Source organism: Mauremys reevesii, linkage group 24 (genome assembly GCF_016161935.1).
Source record: "Mauremys reevesii isolate NIE-2019 linkage group 24, ASM1616193v1, whole genome shotgun sequence".
Classification (NCBI taxonomy): domain Eukaryota; kingdom Metazoa; phylum Chordata; order Testudines; family Geoemydidae; genus Mauremys; species Mauremys reevesii.
Window position 1 is genome coordinate 20,535,764 of NC_052646.1, and position 12,453 is coordinate 20,548,216.

A 12,453-nucleotide genomic window follows, 5' to 3' on the forward strand; every position below is an offset into this window, starting at 1 on the left:
ACTCAAGAATGAGATTTTGCAGTCATTGTGGCTAGTTCTCAGGAAACATCCACTCAATGTGCAGCGGCCATCAAAAAAGCAAACAGAATGTTGGGAATCATTAGGAAAGGGATAGATAATAAGACTGAAAATATCACATTGCCTCTATATAAATCCATGGTACGCCCACATCTTGAATACTGCATGCAAATGTGGTCTCCCATCTCAAAAAACGTGTATTGGAAGTAGCTCACGAAAGCTCATGCTAAAATAAATTTGTTAGTCTCTTCCTGTTCTTTTTGCGGATACAGACTAACACGGCTGCTACTCTGAAACCTGGAATTGGAAAAGGTTCACAAAAGGGCAGTAAAAATGATGAGGGGGATGGAATGGATTCCGTATGAGGAGAGATTAATAAGACTGGGATTTTTCAGCCTGGAAAAGAGACGACTAAGAGGAGATATGATAGAGGTCTATAAAATATTGAAGGATGTGGAGAAAGTGAATAAGGAAGTGTTATTTACTCCTCATAACACAAGAACTAGGGGTCACCAAATGAAATTAACAGGCAGCAGGTTGAAAACAAACAAAAGGACGTATTTCTTCACACAGTGCACAGTCAACCCGTGGAACTCCTTGCCAGGGGATGTTGTGAAGGCCAAGACCATAACAGGGTTCAAACAAGAACTAGATAAATTCATGGAGGACAGGTCCATCAGTGGCTATAGCCAGGCTGGGCAGGGATGGTGTCCCTAGCCTCTGTTTGCCAGAAGCTGGGAATGGGCAACAGGGGCTGGATCACTTGGTGATTCCCTGTTCTGTTCATTCCCTCTGGGGCACCTGGAACTGGCCACTGTCGGAAGACAGGATACTGGGCTAGACAGCGCCCCAGTCTCAGGCAGACGGGCTCAGCAACGGGCAACCCGAACACAACAACACACCGGGGGCTTTTATTTCGGATCCTGATTTATTCAGTGAATTTGCTAATGCACAGAGAGATTCCAGCCAGCCGTGAGGCACCAGGACAGACACACCCATGCGCTGGGCAGACCCTTGGCTATGCAGCGGCCCCTTTGCATCGCCCGGCAGCGCGGAGGGGCCTCGGAGGGGGTGCAGCTGGGACTTCAGGCCTTTATTCGCAGGCACCAGGTGCTGCGTGGGCCATACAGGGCGGGGGTCAGGAGAGCAGCTTCACCAGCAGCAGCCCAGTCAGGCCAGGCAGGTAGAGGGCGAAGGAGAATCTCTCCAGAGACGGGCTGCCCCCACTGGTGGTGGAAGCGGTTGGTTTGTTGGTGGTGGGTGATTTGGGTGGAGCAGTGGGTTTGTTGGTGGTGATGGTTGTAGGGGTGGGTGTTGTTTTGGGGATGGTGGTTGTTTTGTTTGTGGTATTTGTGTCAGGGGTGGTGGTTGTTGTAGGGGAGGTGGTGGTTGCATTGAGGGGGGTGGTTATGTTGGGGATGGTGGCGGTGGTTGTTTTGGTAGTGGTGTCGGTAGTAGCAGAAGTGGTGGTGGTTGTTTCAGGAGTGGTGGTTGTGTTGGCGGTGGTGGTGATTGTGTTAGGGGTGGTGGTTGTGTTGGGGGTGCTGTCGGTTGTAGCAGGAGTGGTGGTGGTGGTTGTTTCAGGGGTAGTGGTGGTTGCATTGGGGGTGGTGTCAGTAGTAGCAGAAGTGGTGGTGGTTGTTTCAGGGGTGATGGTTGTGTTGACAGTGGTGGTGATTGTGTTAGGGGTGCTGTCGGTTGTAGCAGGATTGGTGGTGGTGGTGGTGGTTGTTTCGGGGGTAGTGGTGGTTGCGTTGGGGGTGGTGTCGGTAGTAGCAGGAGTGGTGGTGGTTGTTTCAGGGGTGGGGGTTGTGTTGGCAGTGGTGGTGATTATGTTAGGGGTGGTGGCTGTGTTGGGGGTGCTGTCGGTTGTAGCAGGAGTGGTGGTGGTGGTGGTTGTTTCAGGGGTGGTGGTTGTGTTGGGGGTGCTGTCAGTTGTAGCAGGAGTGGTGGTGGTGGTGGTTGTTTCGGGGGTAGTGGTGGTTGTGTTGGGGGTGGTGTCGGTAGTAGCAGGAGTGGTGGTGGTTGTTTCAGGGATGGTGGTTGTGTTGGTGGTGGTGTCAGTTGTAGCAGGAGTGGTGGTGGTGGTGGTTGTTTCGGGGGTAGTGGTGGTTGCATTGGGGGTGGTGTCGGTAGTAGCAGGAGTAGTGGTGGTTGTTTCAGGGGTGGTGGTTGCGTTGGCGGTGGTGTCGGTTGTAGCAGGAGTGGTGGTGGTTGTTTCAGGGGTGGGGGTTGTGTTGGCAGTGGTGGTGATTGTGTTAGGGGTGGTGGTTGTGTTGGGGGTGCTGTCGGTTGTAGCAGGAGAGGTGGTGGTGGCGGTGGTTGTTTCAGGGGTAGTGATGGTTGCGCTGGGGGTGGTAGTGGTGGTGGTTGAAGCAGGGAGTGTGGTAGTGGTTTTATTAGGGGCAGGGTTGGTTGTTTCTAGAGAGGCAGCAGTTGTGGAGGGGGGGTTCGTGGGTATTTTCTCCGCCAGAACACAGGCCCCCCCCAGAAAGTCAAATGTGTACAGTGCCGTAGTCAGGATGGCTCCAGGTTTAATGACCTGAGGAGACGCTGTAGTGCAGCCTTTTGCTTGAAATGGCGAAGGAGATGAACCTGAGGGAGAAAATCAGCCTGTTATTAGGCGGGGGCAGCTCTGGTTCCTTCTCTGCCCCCAGAACCTCTGTTTCCACCATCCAGCGGTTCCCACCTCTGCCTCCCGTTCCCACCCCCCCCCCCCCGGTGCTCTCCCTGCTCTCGCTGTAACTGGCCACGGCAGGGCGGGCGTCTGGTCCCCTCCTGCCTCCCCCGCACTCCTTTCTGCAGCTTCACAAGAGACTGAAGCTGGAGTTTGGAACCAGCTGATCTCCGGGGAAGGCTCCTTCCCCAGCGCACGGCCCCCCGGTGAACATGCCCGGCTCTCACCATCCCCGGCAGCCCCAACCGCTCGGTTCAGTTATTTTATAAACACCCTAAAGCGCTGGGAGTCCTGGACACACACTGAGAACAGGAGCTTCTGCACTGAGCAATAGCTTAGCCAAGTTAAACATAAAGGGAGTGGGGTCTAATGGTTAGAGCAGGGAGAGGCTCTCTCCCTCCCCCCGGCCAAAAACCCCTCTTGGCCGCCCCCACATGCCCAAGGGCCCAGCACAGACTAGTTTTCACCAGCTTTCTGGGGAGTCCCTGAGATGTCAGATTCCTGGGGTAGCTCCCATGCTGCAGCCAGCTGGCAGCATTTACCTTTGTGTAGAAACCCAACGAAATCGATGCAGTAGGTCTCATCCCCAGTACAAGGGGTGACTGAGCTGTTGCAGGGAGCGAAGTTGAGAGCGAAGCAGGTTGGGCACTGCAGCCCGTTCGCGGTGGTGCTCCCCGTGGGCACTGAGAACCGAGAGAGAGACGATCACAGGGTGGGTTAAACCTCGTTCAAACTGGTGGATGTCCTGAGCAGGTGAAGGCCCCACCCCCAGCCCGACGGCATTTCTCCGTCTGTCTGTGACCCAACTATCTGCGAACGCCGCATCCGATCAGTTCCAGACCCCGGCGAGTTTGAAGGTGGAGCCTGACAGTTCAGGGAGGTTTAGATTGGAGCCCATCCCGGCTGCTGCCCCCTCTCTCACGTGCAGCCCTCGCCCGTCTGATTTCACAAGGGCCCGGACTGTTCCACCCCCTGGTTTGGGGACCCGCCAGCGACAGGCATTTCAATGGCGACAGAAATGACATTCGAGTGAATGGACGTTGGGGGCAGTAAAGGGGAGAAATGGGAACAAATACAATTGTGCCAGGGCTTGTCCACATCAACCATTCGACTGTGGCAAGATGGGTCGGGGTGTAAGCATCTGCCAGGGTGTGAATCGACCCTGCGCCAGCCTGCCACGGCCTAGCTGGCCACATGCACCCTGCTGATGTGCGTAAACCGTTCGTTAATGTGCTTTGAGCTGGTGCCCTTCCAAAGCGCTCGAACGGTCACGTGCATCAGCAGGGGGCGCACGGAGAGCTGGATTCACACCCCATTGAAGAGGGACAATAAAAACACACTCATAACTTACTTCCAGGTACAGCCGAGTTACAATTATCTGTGTTGCATCGTGTAGTGTTGATCCTCACGTAATTGCCATTCCCAACAGTGAAGGAGATGGGGACTTCTATGTCACTCTTATAGTTACTCAGACACTCTTTGTAGAAGTTCGTGTTCTGTGACCCACCTTTGTTAAAGACATAAATGGTAAAAGAAAATGAGAAGCTGGGAGGGGAACCTCCAGTAACAGCAGGGAGGTTATTTTACCTCCATATTTGGCCCTGGGGCGACGCTGCTGGGATCCTGTGTCTAGTTCTGAGGCCCACAATTCAAGAAATTAAAGAGGAGCCTGGATTGAAACTGCCCCCCAAATTGCAGCAGTTAGCCTGAGGTTAAAGGGTTTTGTGTGTGGATAGTAGGGAGCGGTGCGGGGGTGGGTTAGGCTAAACCTTGGGTCACGGCCCACGTTAACTCTGCAGTGAGGCCGCACCCTGAGTGGAGGGAAGTTTTAATAAACCCATTTGTGACTGTGTTGGGAAAATGTCCTGAGTGTGGTCAGAGGCAGGTTGGCACGTATGGGGATTAGATAGGTTAGGTAGGTAGATAATGACAGAGCACGTTAAAGCTGATGCTGTGCTATGCATCCTTCTTAAAGGGTAAATGGAAGGAGCCATTTGCTCTCTTTAATTCAAGGGAAGGATGAAGAAAGCCAGGTCTGTAACTCAGATTTTCAATTGCAAAGGGCAAACGTTGAGAAATAAAGGGAACCAGGGAAATCCGCTGGCCTGAAGAGCTCAGGGAGTTGAATCTCTTTAAGTCAAACGGCAAAAGGTATCTTGAATTTGCATCCCAAGCAAGGTGAAAAACGTGTACGGCAGGGCTCCAGCCCTGAGAAGGTGACTGACAGCTCCAGACAGGATTTGGGACCAAGGCGGCAGTGTACAAGGGATCTCAGCGCCAATTTCCTTTTTTACACGATTCAGAATGTGCATTTCCACCCAAAGCAGCTTCACTTGTTGCAGCGCAGCCGTCCATTGTGGAGATAAAGCGCAAGGGGCAAAAAAACGGAACCCCCCTGAAGTCAATGGAAGATTTACAATTGACTCCAATGGGGACAGGATTTTGAACCACCGAGTCTTCCAGTCACTACGTAAGACACAGTAACGTTGCCTGAATGAATGAAGCATCGAGCACAGACTGAGTGCTCTGTGCCAGGTGAATGTGCTTTATTGATGGACTGTTTGGGGTTGGCCTTAGCGATGAGGATGGTGACAGACTGCGGGGTAGGGTGTGCCTGGGTTGATGGCAATATCACCTACCCAATTTAATATCTTCCGCCACGGAGAGGCAGCCACCGGTAGCCTTGTTGACTTGGCAGTTTCGTGGAGCGAAATTGCAGGTCTCCGTTTGACCAAAGCACGTGTCACATGTCAGGATCGCAGCTGGAGAAAGAAGAAGAAGTGTTTCCTTCTTACTGTGGCGTGACAGTGTCACTCTGACACGTCCCTTAGCCCCAGTCTTCCCCCTCTGCTCCAAACAAGCCAAGGGGTTAACGGACCCAATTTCCTCCTGGACACTCAGCAATTCCATAATTTCAGCCACTGGGCCAGCGGTACCCAGGGGGGTCAGACTGGGGACAGGTGAAGGGGATGATGCTCTTCCCAAGCTCCACCCACAAAATAAGCCCCGCCCACCCCAGATGTGGCTCCCATTGTGCAGGTATTCACAGTACTGGAGAGTCGTTCGTTTTGCAGTGTGTGTTGGCTGATTCCGCTACACTCTGGGTCCTACTGGCGCCACTAGGACCCAGAGTGCAGAAAATTGTGTCTGCTGCTGGTGCACATGTATTCTCTGTGCTCATGAGAAGGCAGCAAATCACCGGAGAGCATTCCATAGGTGGAAGAGCTTGAGATGAGACTAAGGTTAAAGGCCACCATAGATGATCAGCATCAGAGGGATAAATATCAGGGAAGGAGAATTATTTCAGCTCAGTGCTAATGTGGACACGAGGACAAACGGATATAAATTGTCGGTCAGGAAATTTAGGCTTGAAATTAAACGAAGGTTTCTAACCATCAGAGGTGTGCAATTCTGGAACAGCCTACCAAGGGAAACAGTGGGGGTGAAGGACCTCCATGACTTTAAGATTAAGCTAGATAAGTTTATGGAGGGGATGGTATGATAGGATAATGGGTTTAGTCAATAGGTCAATAACATGCCACACTGGTAATTAGTACAAAGGGTCAATGTTGGGATATTGTTAGCCTTTTTCCAGAGGGTCTGGCTGGAGAGTCTTGCCCGCATGCTCGGGGTTCAGCTGATCGCCATATTTGGGGTCAGGAAGGAATTTTCCTCCAGGGTAGATTGGCAGTGGCCCTGGAGGTTTTTCGCCTTCCTCCGAAGCATGGGGCAGGGGTCGCTTGCTGGTGGATTATCTGCTACTTGAAGGCTTTAAATCATGATTTGGAGCATTCAACAGCAGAGTCAAGGGAGAGAATTATTTCAGGAGTGGGTGGATCGGCTTATGTGGCCTGCATCTTGCAGGAGGTCAGACTAGATGATCATAATGGTCCCTTCTGATCTTGAATTCTATGATTCTATGATTCAAGAGAAGCTTGCATCAGTCTCCCTTTGCTGGCAAAATGTTCTGAAAGGGCTCACTGGCATTGTGAGAATGCTTGCTACCCGAAACCTAGCCCTGCCTGGCACTTCAGATCCGCTGTATGTGCCAAAAAATGGAAACGTCCTTAAAATTTTGGAGCTGATGGCTGAGTTAGAGAGCCCTGATTCCAGGTTACACTCAGTCCCTTAGCAGTGTCATTTACTCCTATATTTAGTCCCCTTTGTGCTGCCAAAGCCGGGCAGAGGGGCCTTCGTGGGAATAAGAATTCAGGGCAGTATCCAGTAATGGTGTCCCTCAGGCCTGATCTCTACTAACCAGGGTGATATAGATACAGTGCTCGGGGGGGTTGAAAAGTCCACGCCCTGAGCACCACAGCTAGGGCCGATCTAACCCCTGGAGTAGATGCAGGTCGATGAGTGAACGCTTCCCTCGGCCTGACTACCGGCTCAGGGAGGGGAGTTCCCACAGGGATGGAAAAACCCCATCCATTGGGATAGGCGGCGTCTTCATTACAGGGCTCTGCCAGCCCAGCTACAGCGCTGTGGCTAAACTGCTACAGTAGCCCTAGTGTAGACAGGGCCTTGTACCCCACCCAGAGCTAATCCCCCCTCCCTGCACATGCTGGATGTTCCCCTGACTGGGGATCCGGGGGGTGTGAAGTCTCCAAGTCGGGGAGGGGTGGCCACAGCAGCGAGTGACTCACCTTGTGCACTCGTTGTAGCTAGGAGAGCAGGGAGAAGGCAGAGGATGAAGGAAACCATCCTGGTGCTGGGAGGCCCACGGGGCTGGGCTCAGAGCTGAATGGAGCTTCTCACAGCTGACACGGCGAGCGCTGCCCGGGGGGGGAGGAGGAGAGAGTCAAGACCGAAATGAGGATGGAAAGGGAATAACAGCCAAGATTGGGGGGGAAAGCACCAGGGCTCAGAGCTGCACAAATAACCGATTTTTTGGTTCTCTGGCAGTTCCAAAAGATCAGGAAATAAAAACCGTTTTCGGTTGAACCAAAATTCTCATCCGACCGAAAAGCCGAACAAAAAGTGGTTTGGGTTTGTTTTCAGGCATTTAAAAACATTCTTAAAATGGTTTAAATATAAATGTTGCCGTCAATTTTGAAAGGACAATTTGAGTTGAAAAAATCAAAACGTTTAATTCTGGAATTGTGAAGACAAAACATTTCCATTTTTCAGGATTTTTTTCCCCTAGGATTTGTTTTTGCTGCTGCAGCAATGTGGCGAAATTGACACAAATTCACAAAATGTTTCTGTTACCCCAAACCTGCATTTTTAGGTGGCGAAAAGTTTTGGTGAAAACATTTCTCTCAGAAACAACAAGGAGTCCGGTGGCACCTTAAAGACTAACAGATTTATTTGGGCATCAGCTTTCGTGGGTAAAACAAATAAAACTGTTAGTCTTTAAGGTGCCACCGGACTCCTTGTTGTTTTGTGGATACAGACTAACACGGCGACCCCCGATACTTGACACCAGGCATTTCTCTCAGCTCTTTCATGCCACAAACATGCCTAGAAATAACAGCGTGGACCTCCAGGGTAGACCCCGGTGTGGGACTGTATCTCCTGAGATACATAGACACACATGTTCACGCTGAGCCTTCTGGCCCCAGTGAGGATGTGAGTGGTGAGAAGATGCCTCCTCTTCCAGTTAGTCAGAGTGCAGGTGACCTGGCAGCTACTGCAGCATCCACATCTCCATCTCAGATGGATGTAACCAGGCACATTCCTGAAGAAAAGTATAGATCAGAGAAGAGAGTGGTGGAGGTGCAAGAAACAGCTGCTGCTGAGTTTAGTTCCTTAAGTCTAGATGATCCAGGACTGTGGACCCACTTGAGCAGTAGCCTGAGGGACTTCCGTGTACTGCATGGGCCACAGCAAGTGAAAAGCTTCATGTTCCCCAAAGACAATGAAAATAGAAGTTTCCATCCAACACATTCCTGGCATGAAATCCCCAATGGTGACAAAGTGGAGAGGCCATGGCTTATGTACTCAAAAACCCAGAATGCTGCATAATGTTTTTGTTGCAAAATCTTCCAGTCTGATGTTCCAGGCACATTGGGTTCTACAGGAACAAAGGACTGGAAAAATCTGGCTAGAAATCTGGCATGCCATGAGAAGGCAGCAAATCACCAGAGAGCATTCCGTAGGTGGAAAGAGCTTGAGATGAGACTACGGTTAAAGGCCGCCACAGATGATCAGCATCAAGAGAAGATTGCATCAGAGTCTCTTTACTGGCAAAATATTCTGAAAAGGCTCATTGCCATTGTGAGAATGCTTGCTACCCAAAACCTAGCACTGCATGACACTGCAGATCAGCTGTATGTGCCAAACAATGGAAACTTCCTTAAAATTGTGGAGCTGATGACTGAGTTTGATGCTGTACTCCAGGAGCATCTAAGAAGAGTCACCACCCAAGAAATGTACACACACCACTACCTTGGAAAAACAGTTCAAAATGAGATATCACAGTTACTAGCAACAAAAGTCAAACAGAAGATTGTGGCACATATGAAGTCAGCAAAATATTGCTCTTTTATTCTGGACTGCACACCTGACACCAGCCATACGGAACAAATTACTTTAATGATGTGTTTTGTAACAACAAAACCTAGTAAAAAGGTCCCTGCAATGGTGACTGTCAAAGAGCATTTTCTAGAATTTATTGACATTGATGATACTACAGGAGCTGGTATGACAAATGTGCTTCTTAAAAAGCTGGAAGATTCGGGAATTGCGATAGCTGACATGAGAGGTCAGGGCGATGATAATGATGCCAACATGAGAGGAAAGAACAGAGGAGTGCAGAAACGGATCCGAGAGTTAAACCCTTGAGCTTTTTTTGTCGAATGCAGTTCTCATTCTTTGAACTTTGTGGTCAGTGATGCAGAATCAGGTTCTAGTGAGGCTACTGAATTTTTTAATGTAATTCAAAGCATCTCTGTATTTTTCTCTGCATCAACTCATCCATGGCAAATTTTGAAGCAACATCTGGGAACATCCTCTGATACTGAAACCACTCAGTGCCACACGATGGGAAAGTCGAGTTGAGGTGATAAAGCCTATCAAACACGAAATTGGGAAGATAGATGATGCCATAGTTGCCATTCTGGAGGATAATGCAATGACAGGAACTGTTCGTGGGAGAACAGTGACAGGGAAATGGAATCACCAGAAACATACATAACTTCACTTTTCTTTATGGCTTAGTGTTGTGGCCTGATATACTGTTTTAAATAAAGGTTGTAAGCAAGAGACTCCAAGGTGTTGATCTTGATATATCTGGAGCAATGGAACAACTGGACAGAGCAAAGTCACACCTACAGTCTTACCAGTCAGATGAGGGATTTCAAAACGTTCTGAAGAGTGCACAGAAGTTGGCAGAGGAACTTCACACAGAAGCTATTTTCCCACCCATTCAAGAATACAAGAGTCACCGAAGAAGAAGACATTTTGATTATGAGGCAGGGGATAATCCCATAAAAGACCCCAAACAACAATTCAAAGTTGAATTCTCTAACCAGGTGCTAGATTGTGCAATACAGTCAGTTGAAGAACGTTTCATGCAGCTCAAGGCATGGGCGGCAGGTTATATAGTTGTGTGGGGCCCGGGCCCCAGCAATATTCAGGGCTGGCCGCCCTGCTCCAGCAATAGTTGGAGCTGGGTCTCTTCCCGCCCCCCCTCCCCGATCCTGCCTGGATCGGCCCCGGCCACCACAGGTCTCCCCCCGCCGCCGCGACCCTGCCTGGAGCAGGTCCCAGCCCCGCCTGCCACCCCCTCCGCGTGTTCCCTCCCGCGTTGTGTTGTGTCCCTGCCTGACAGAACGCAGCGCGCTGCTGCCCGGAGGGCTCCCAGCAGATTGGCTGTCTGCTGCCGCAGGGTCCTAGTGCCTGCCCTCTGCCAGTACTGGCAAGGCAGGCTGCCCTTACCCTGAGCCTCTCCAACCCCAAACCCTCAGCCCCAGCCAGAGCCCTCATTCCCCCGCACCCTAATCCTCAGCCCCAGCCCTGAGCGCCCCCACCTCATGAACCCCTCATCCCCCTGCACCCTAATCCTCAGCCCCAGCCAGAGCCCTCATCCCCCTGCACCCTAATCCTCAGCCCCAGCCAGAGCCCTCATCCCCCCACACCCTAATCCTCTGCCCCAGCCCTGAGCGCCCCCACATCATGAACCCCTCATCCCCCCGCACCCTAATCCTCTGCCCCAGCCCTGAGCGCCCCACATCATGAACCCCTCATCCCCGCACCCTAATCCTCTGCCCCAGCCCTGAGCACCCCACATCATGAACCCCTCATCCCCCTGCACCCTAATCCTCAGCCCCAGCCAGAGCCCTCATCCCCCTGCACCCTAATCCTCAGCCCCAGCCAGAGCCCTCATTCCCCCCGCACCCTAATCCTCAGCCCCAGCCCTGAGCACCCCCACATCATGAACCCCTCATCCCCTGCACCCTAATCCTCAGCCCCAGCCAGAGCCCTCATCCCCCTGCACCCTAATCCTCAGCCCCAGCCAGAGCCCTCATCCCCCCACACCCTAATCCTCTGCCCCAGCCCTGAGCGCCCACATCATGAACCCTCATCCCCGCACCCTAATCCTCTGCCCCAGCCCTGAGCACCCCACATCATGAACCCCTCATCCCCTGCACCCTAATCCTCAGCCCCAGCCAGAGCCCTCATCCCCCTGCACCCTAATCCGCAGCCCCAGCCAGAGCCCTCATCCCCCGTCACCCGAATCCTCTACCCCAGCCCTGAGCGCCCCCACATCATGAACCCCTCATCCACAGCCCTCACCCACAGCACAACCCTCTTCCCTAGCCCTGAGCCCCCACCAGCATCATGTACCCCTCATCCACACCCCCACAGTCCTCACCCTGCACTCCCTCCTATCCCCAAACTCCCTCCCCTTCCCACACACCTTCCCAACCCCAAACTCCATCCCAAAGCCTGCACCCTTCACCTCCTCCTGCACACCCACCCCCTGCCCCAGACCAGAGCCTGCACCCAGCACCCTTCCTGCACCCTAATCCCCAGCCCAGGATCTGCACCCCAGACCTCCCCCGCCGAGCCCCCTCCCAGAGCCTTAGGCAGGTGGGGGCGGAGTTGAGGGGGCGGAGTTGGGGGCGGGTTCTGGGCCCCACCAAAATTTTTACAAACTTGCCACCCATGGCTCAAGGAACACTGCAGTATATTTGGGATATTGTACGATATTCCAAAACTCCTCACTATACCTGAAGAAGACCTACACCAGCAATGCCGGGCACTAGAGACAGTGTTGACACATGATGACATGCGCGATATTGATGCAAGTGATTTAGGTGATGAACCGAAAGCCCTTTCAAGATACATTTCAGCAGGCTCAACTCCAAAGGCTGTTCTGGAATAGATGTGCACAAATAAGATGACCACCCTCTTTCCAAATGCTTTTATTGCTCTGCGCATACTTATAACCCTTCCTGTAACAGTTGCCAGTGGAGAACGCAGCTTCTCCAAACTGAAGTTAATAAAAACACGTCCACGCTCCACAGTGACACAGGAGAGGCTGGTCGGCCTTGCGACCATCTCAGTAGAGCATGAGCTGCCCCAGACTGTGGACCTTCAGCAGGAAGCAGTTCAAATCTTTGCAACCAGGAAGGCACGGAAAGCACCACTTTGATTATTCAAACAGATGAAAATGCCAGTGTTTACTGTGCAGACAAGGAAAGTTACATTTGCTGTTCAGGCGTTTGAAAGTTAAGTGTTACTTAACATTTTTTAATAAGGCATTTTAAGTTGTTAGTTCTCCTTTATTGGGGTAGGTAGCAGAACCGTAC

At 51.7% G+C, this 12,453-nt stretch overlaps 1 protein-coding gene across 1 annotated transcript; it reads right to left on the minus strand.

Moving 5' to 3' along the window:
* Positions 1-1,156: 1,156 nt before the first annotated feature.
* LOC120390110 (mucin-2-like) lies at positions 1,157-7,399 on the minus strand. The gene is made up of 5 exons (XM_039512423.1): positions 7,342-7,399; positions 5,335-5,457; positions 4,047-4,202; positions 3,238-3,378; positions 1,157-2,613 (listed from the first exon to the last, which is right to left on the minus strand). The coding sequence occupies exons 1-5, from the start codon at positions 7,397-7,399 to the stop codon at positions 1,157-1,159; spliced, it is 1,935 nt and encodes a 644-aa protein (XP_039368357.1).
* Positions 7,400-12,453: the final 5,054 nt, after the last annotated feature.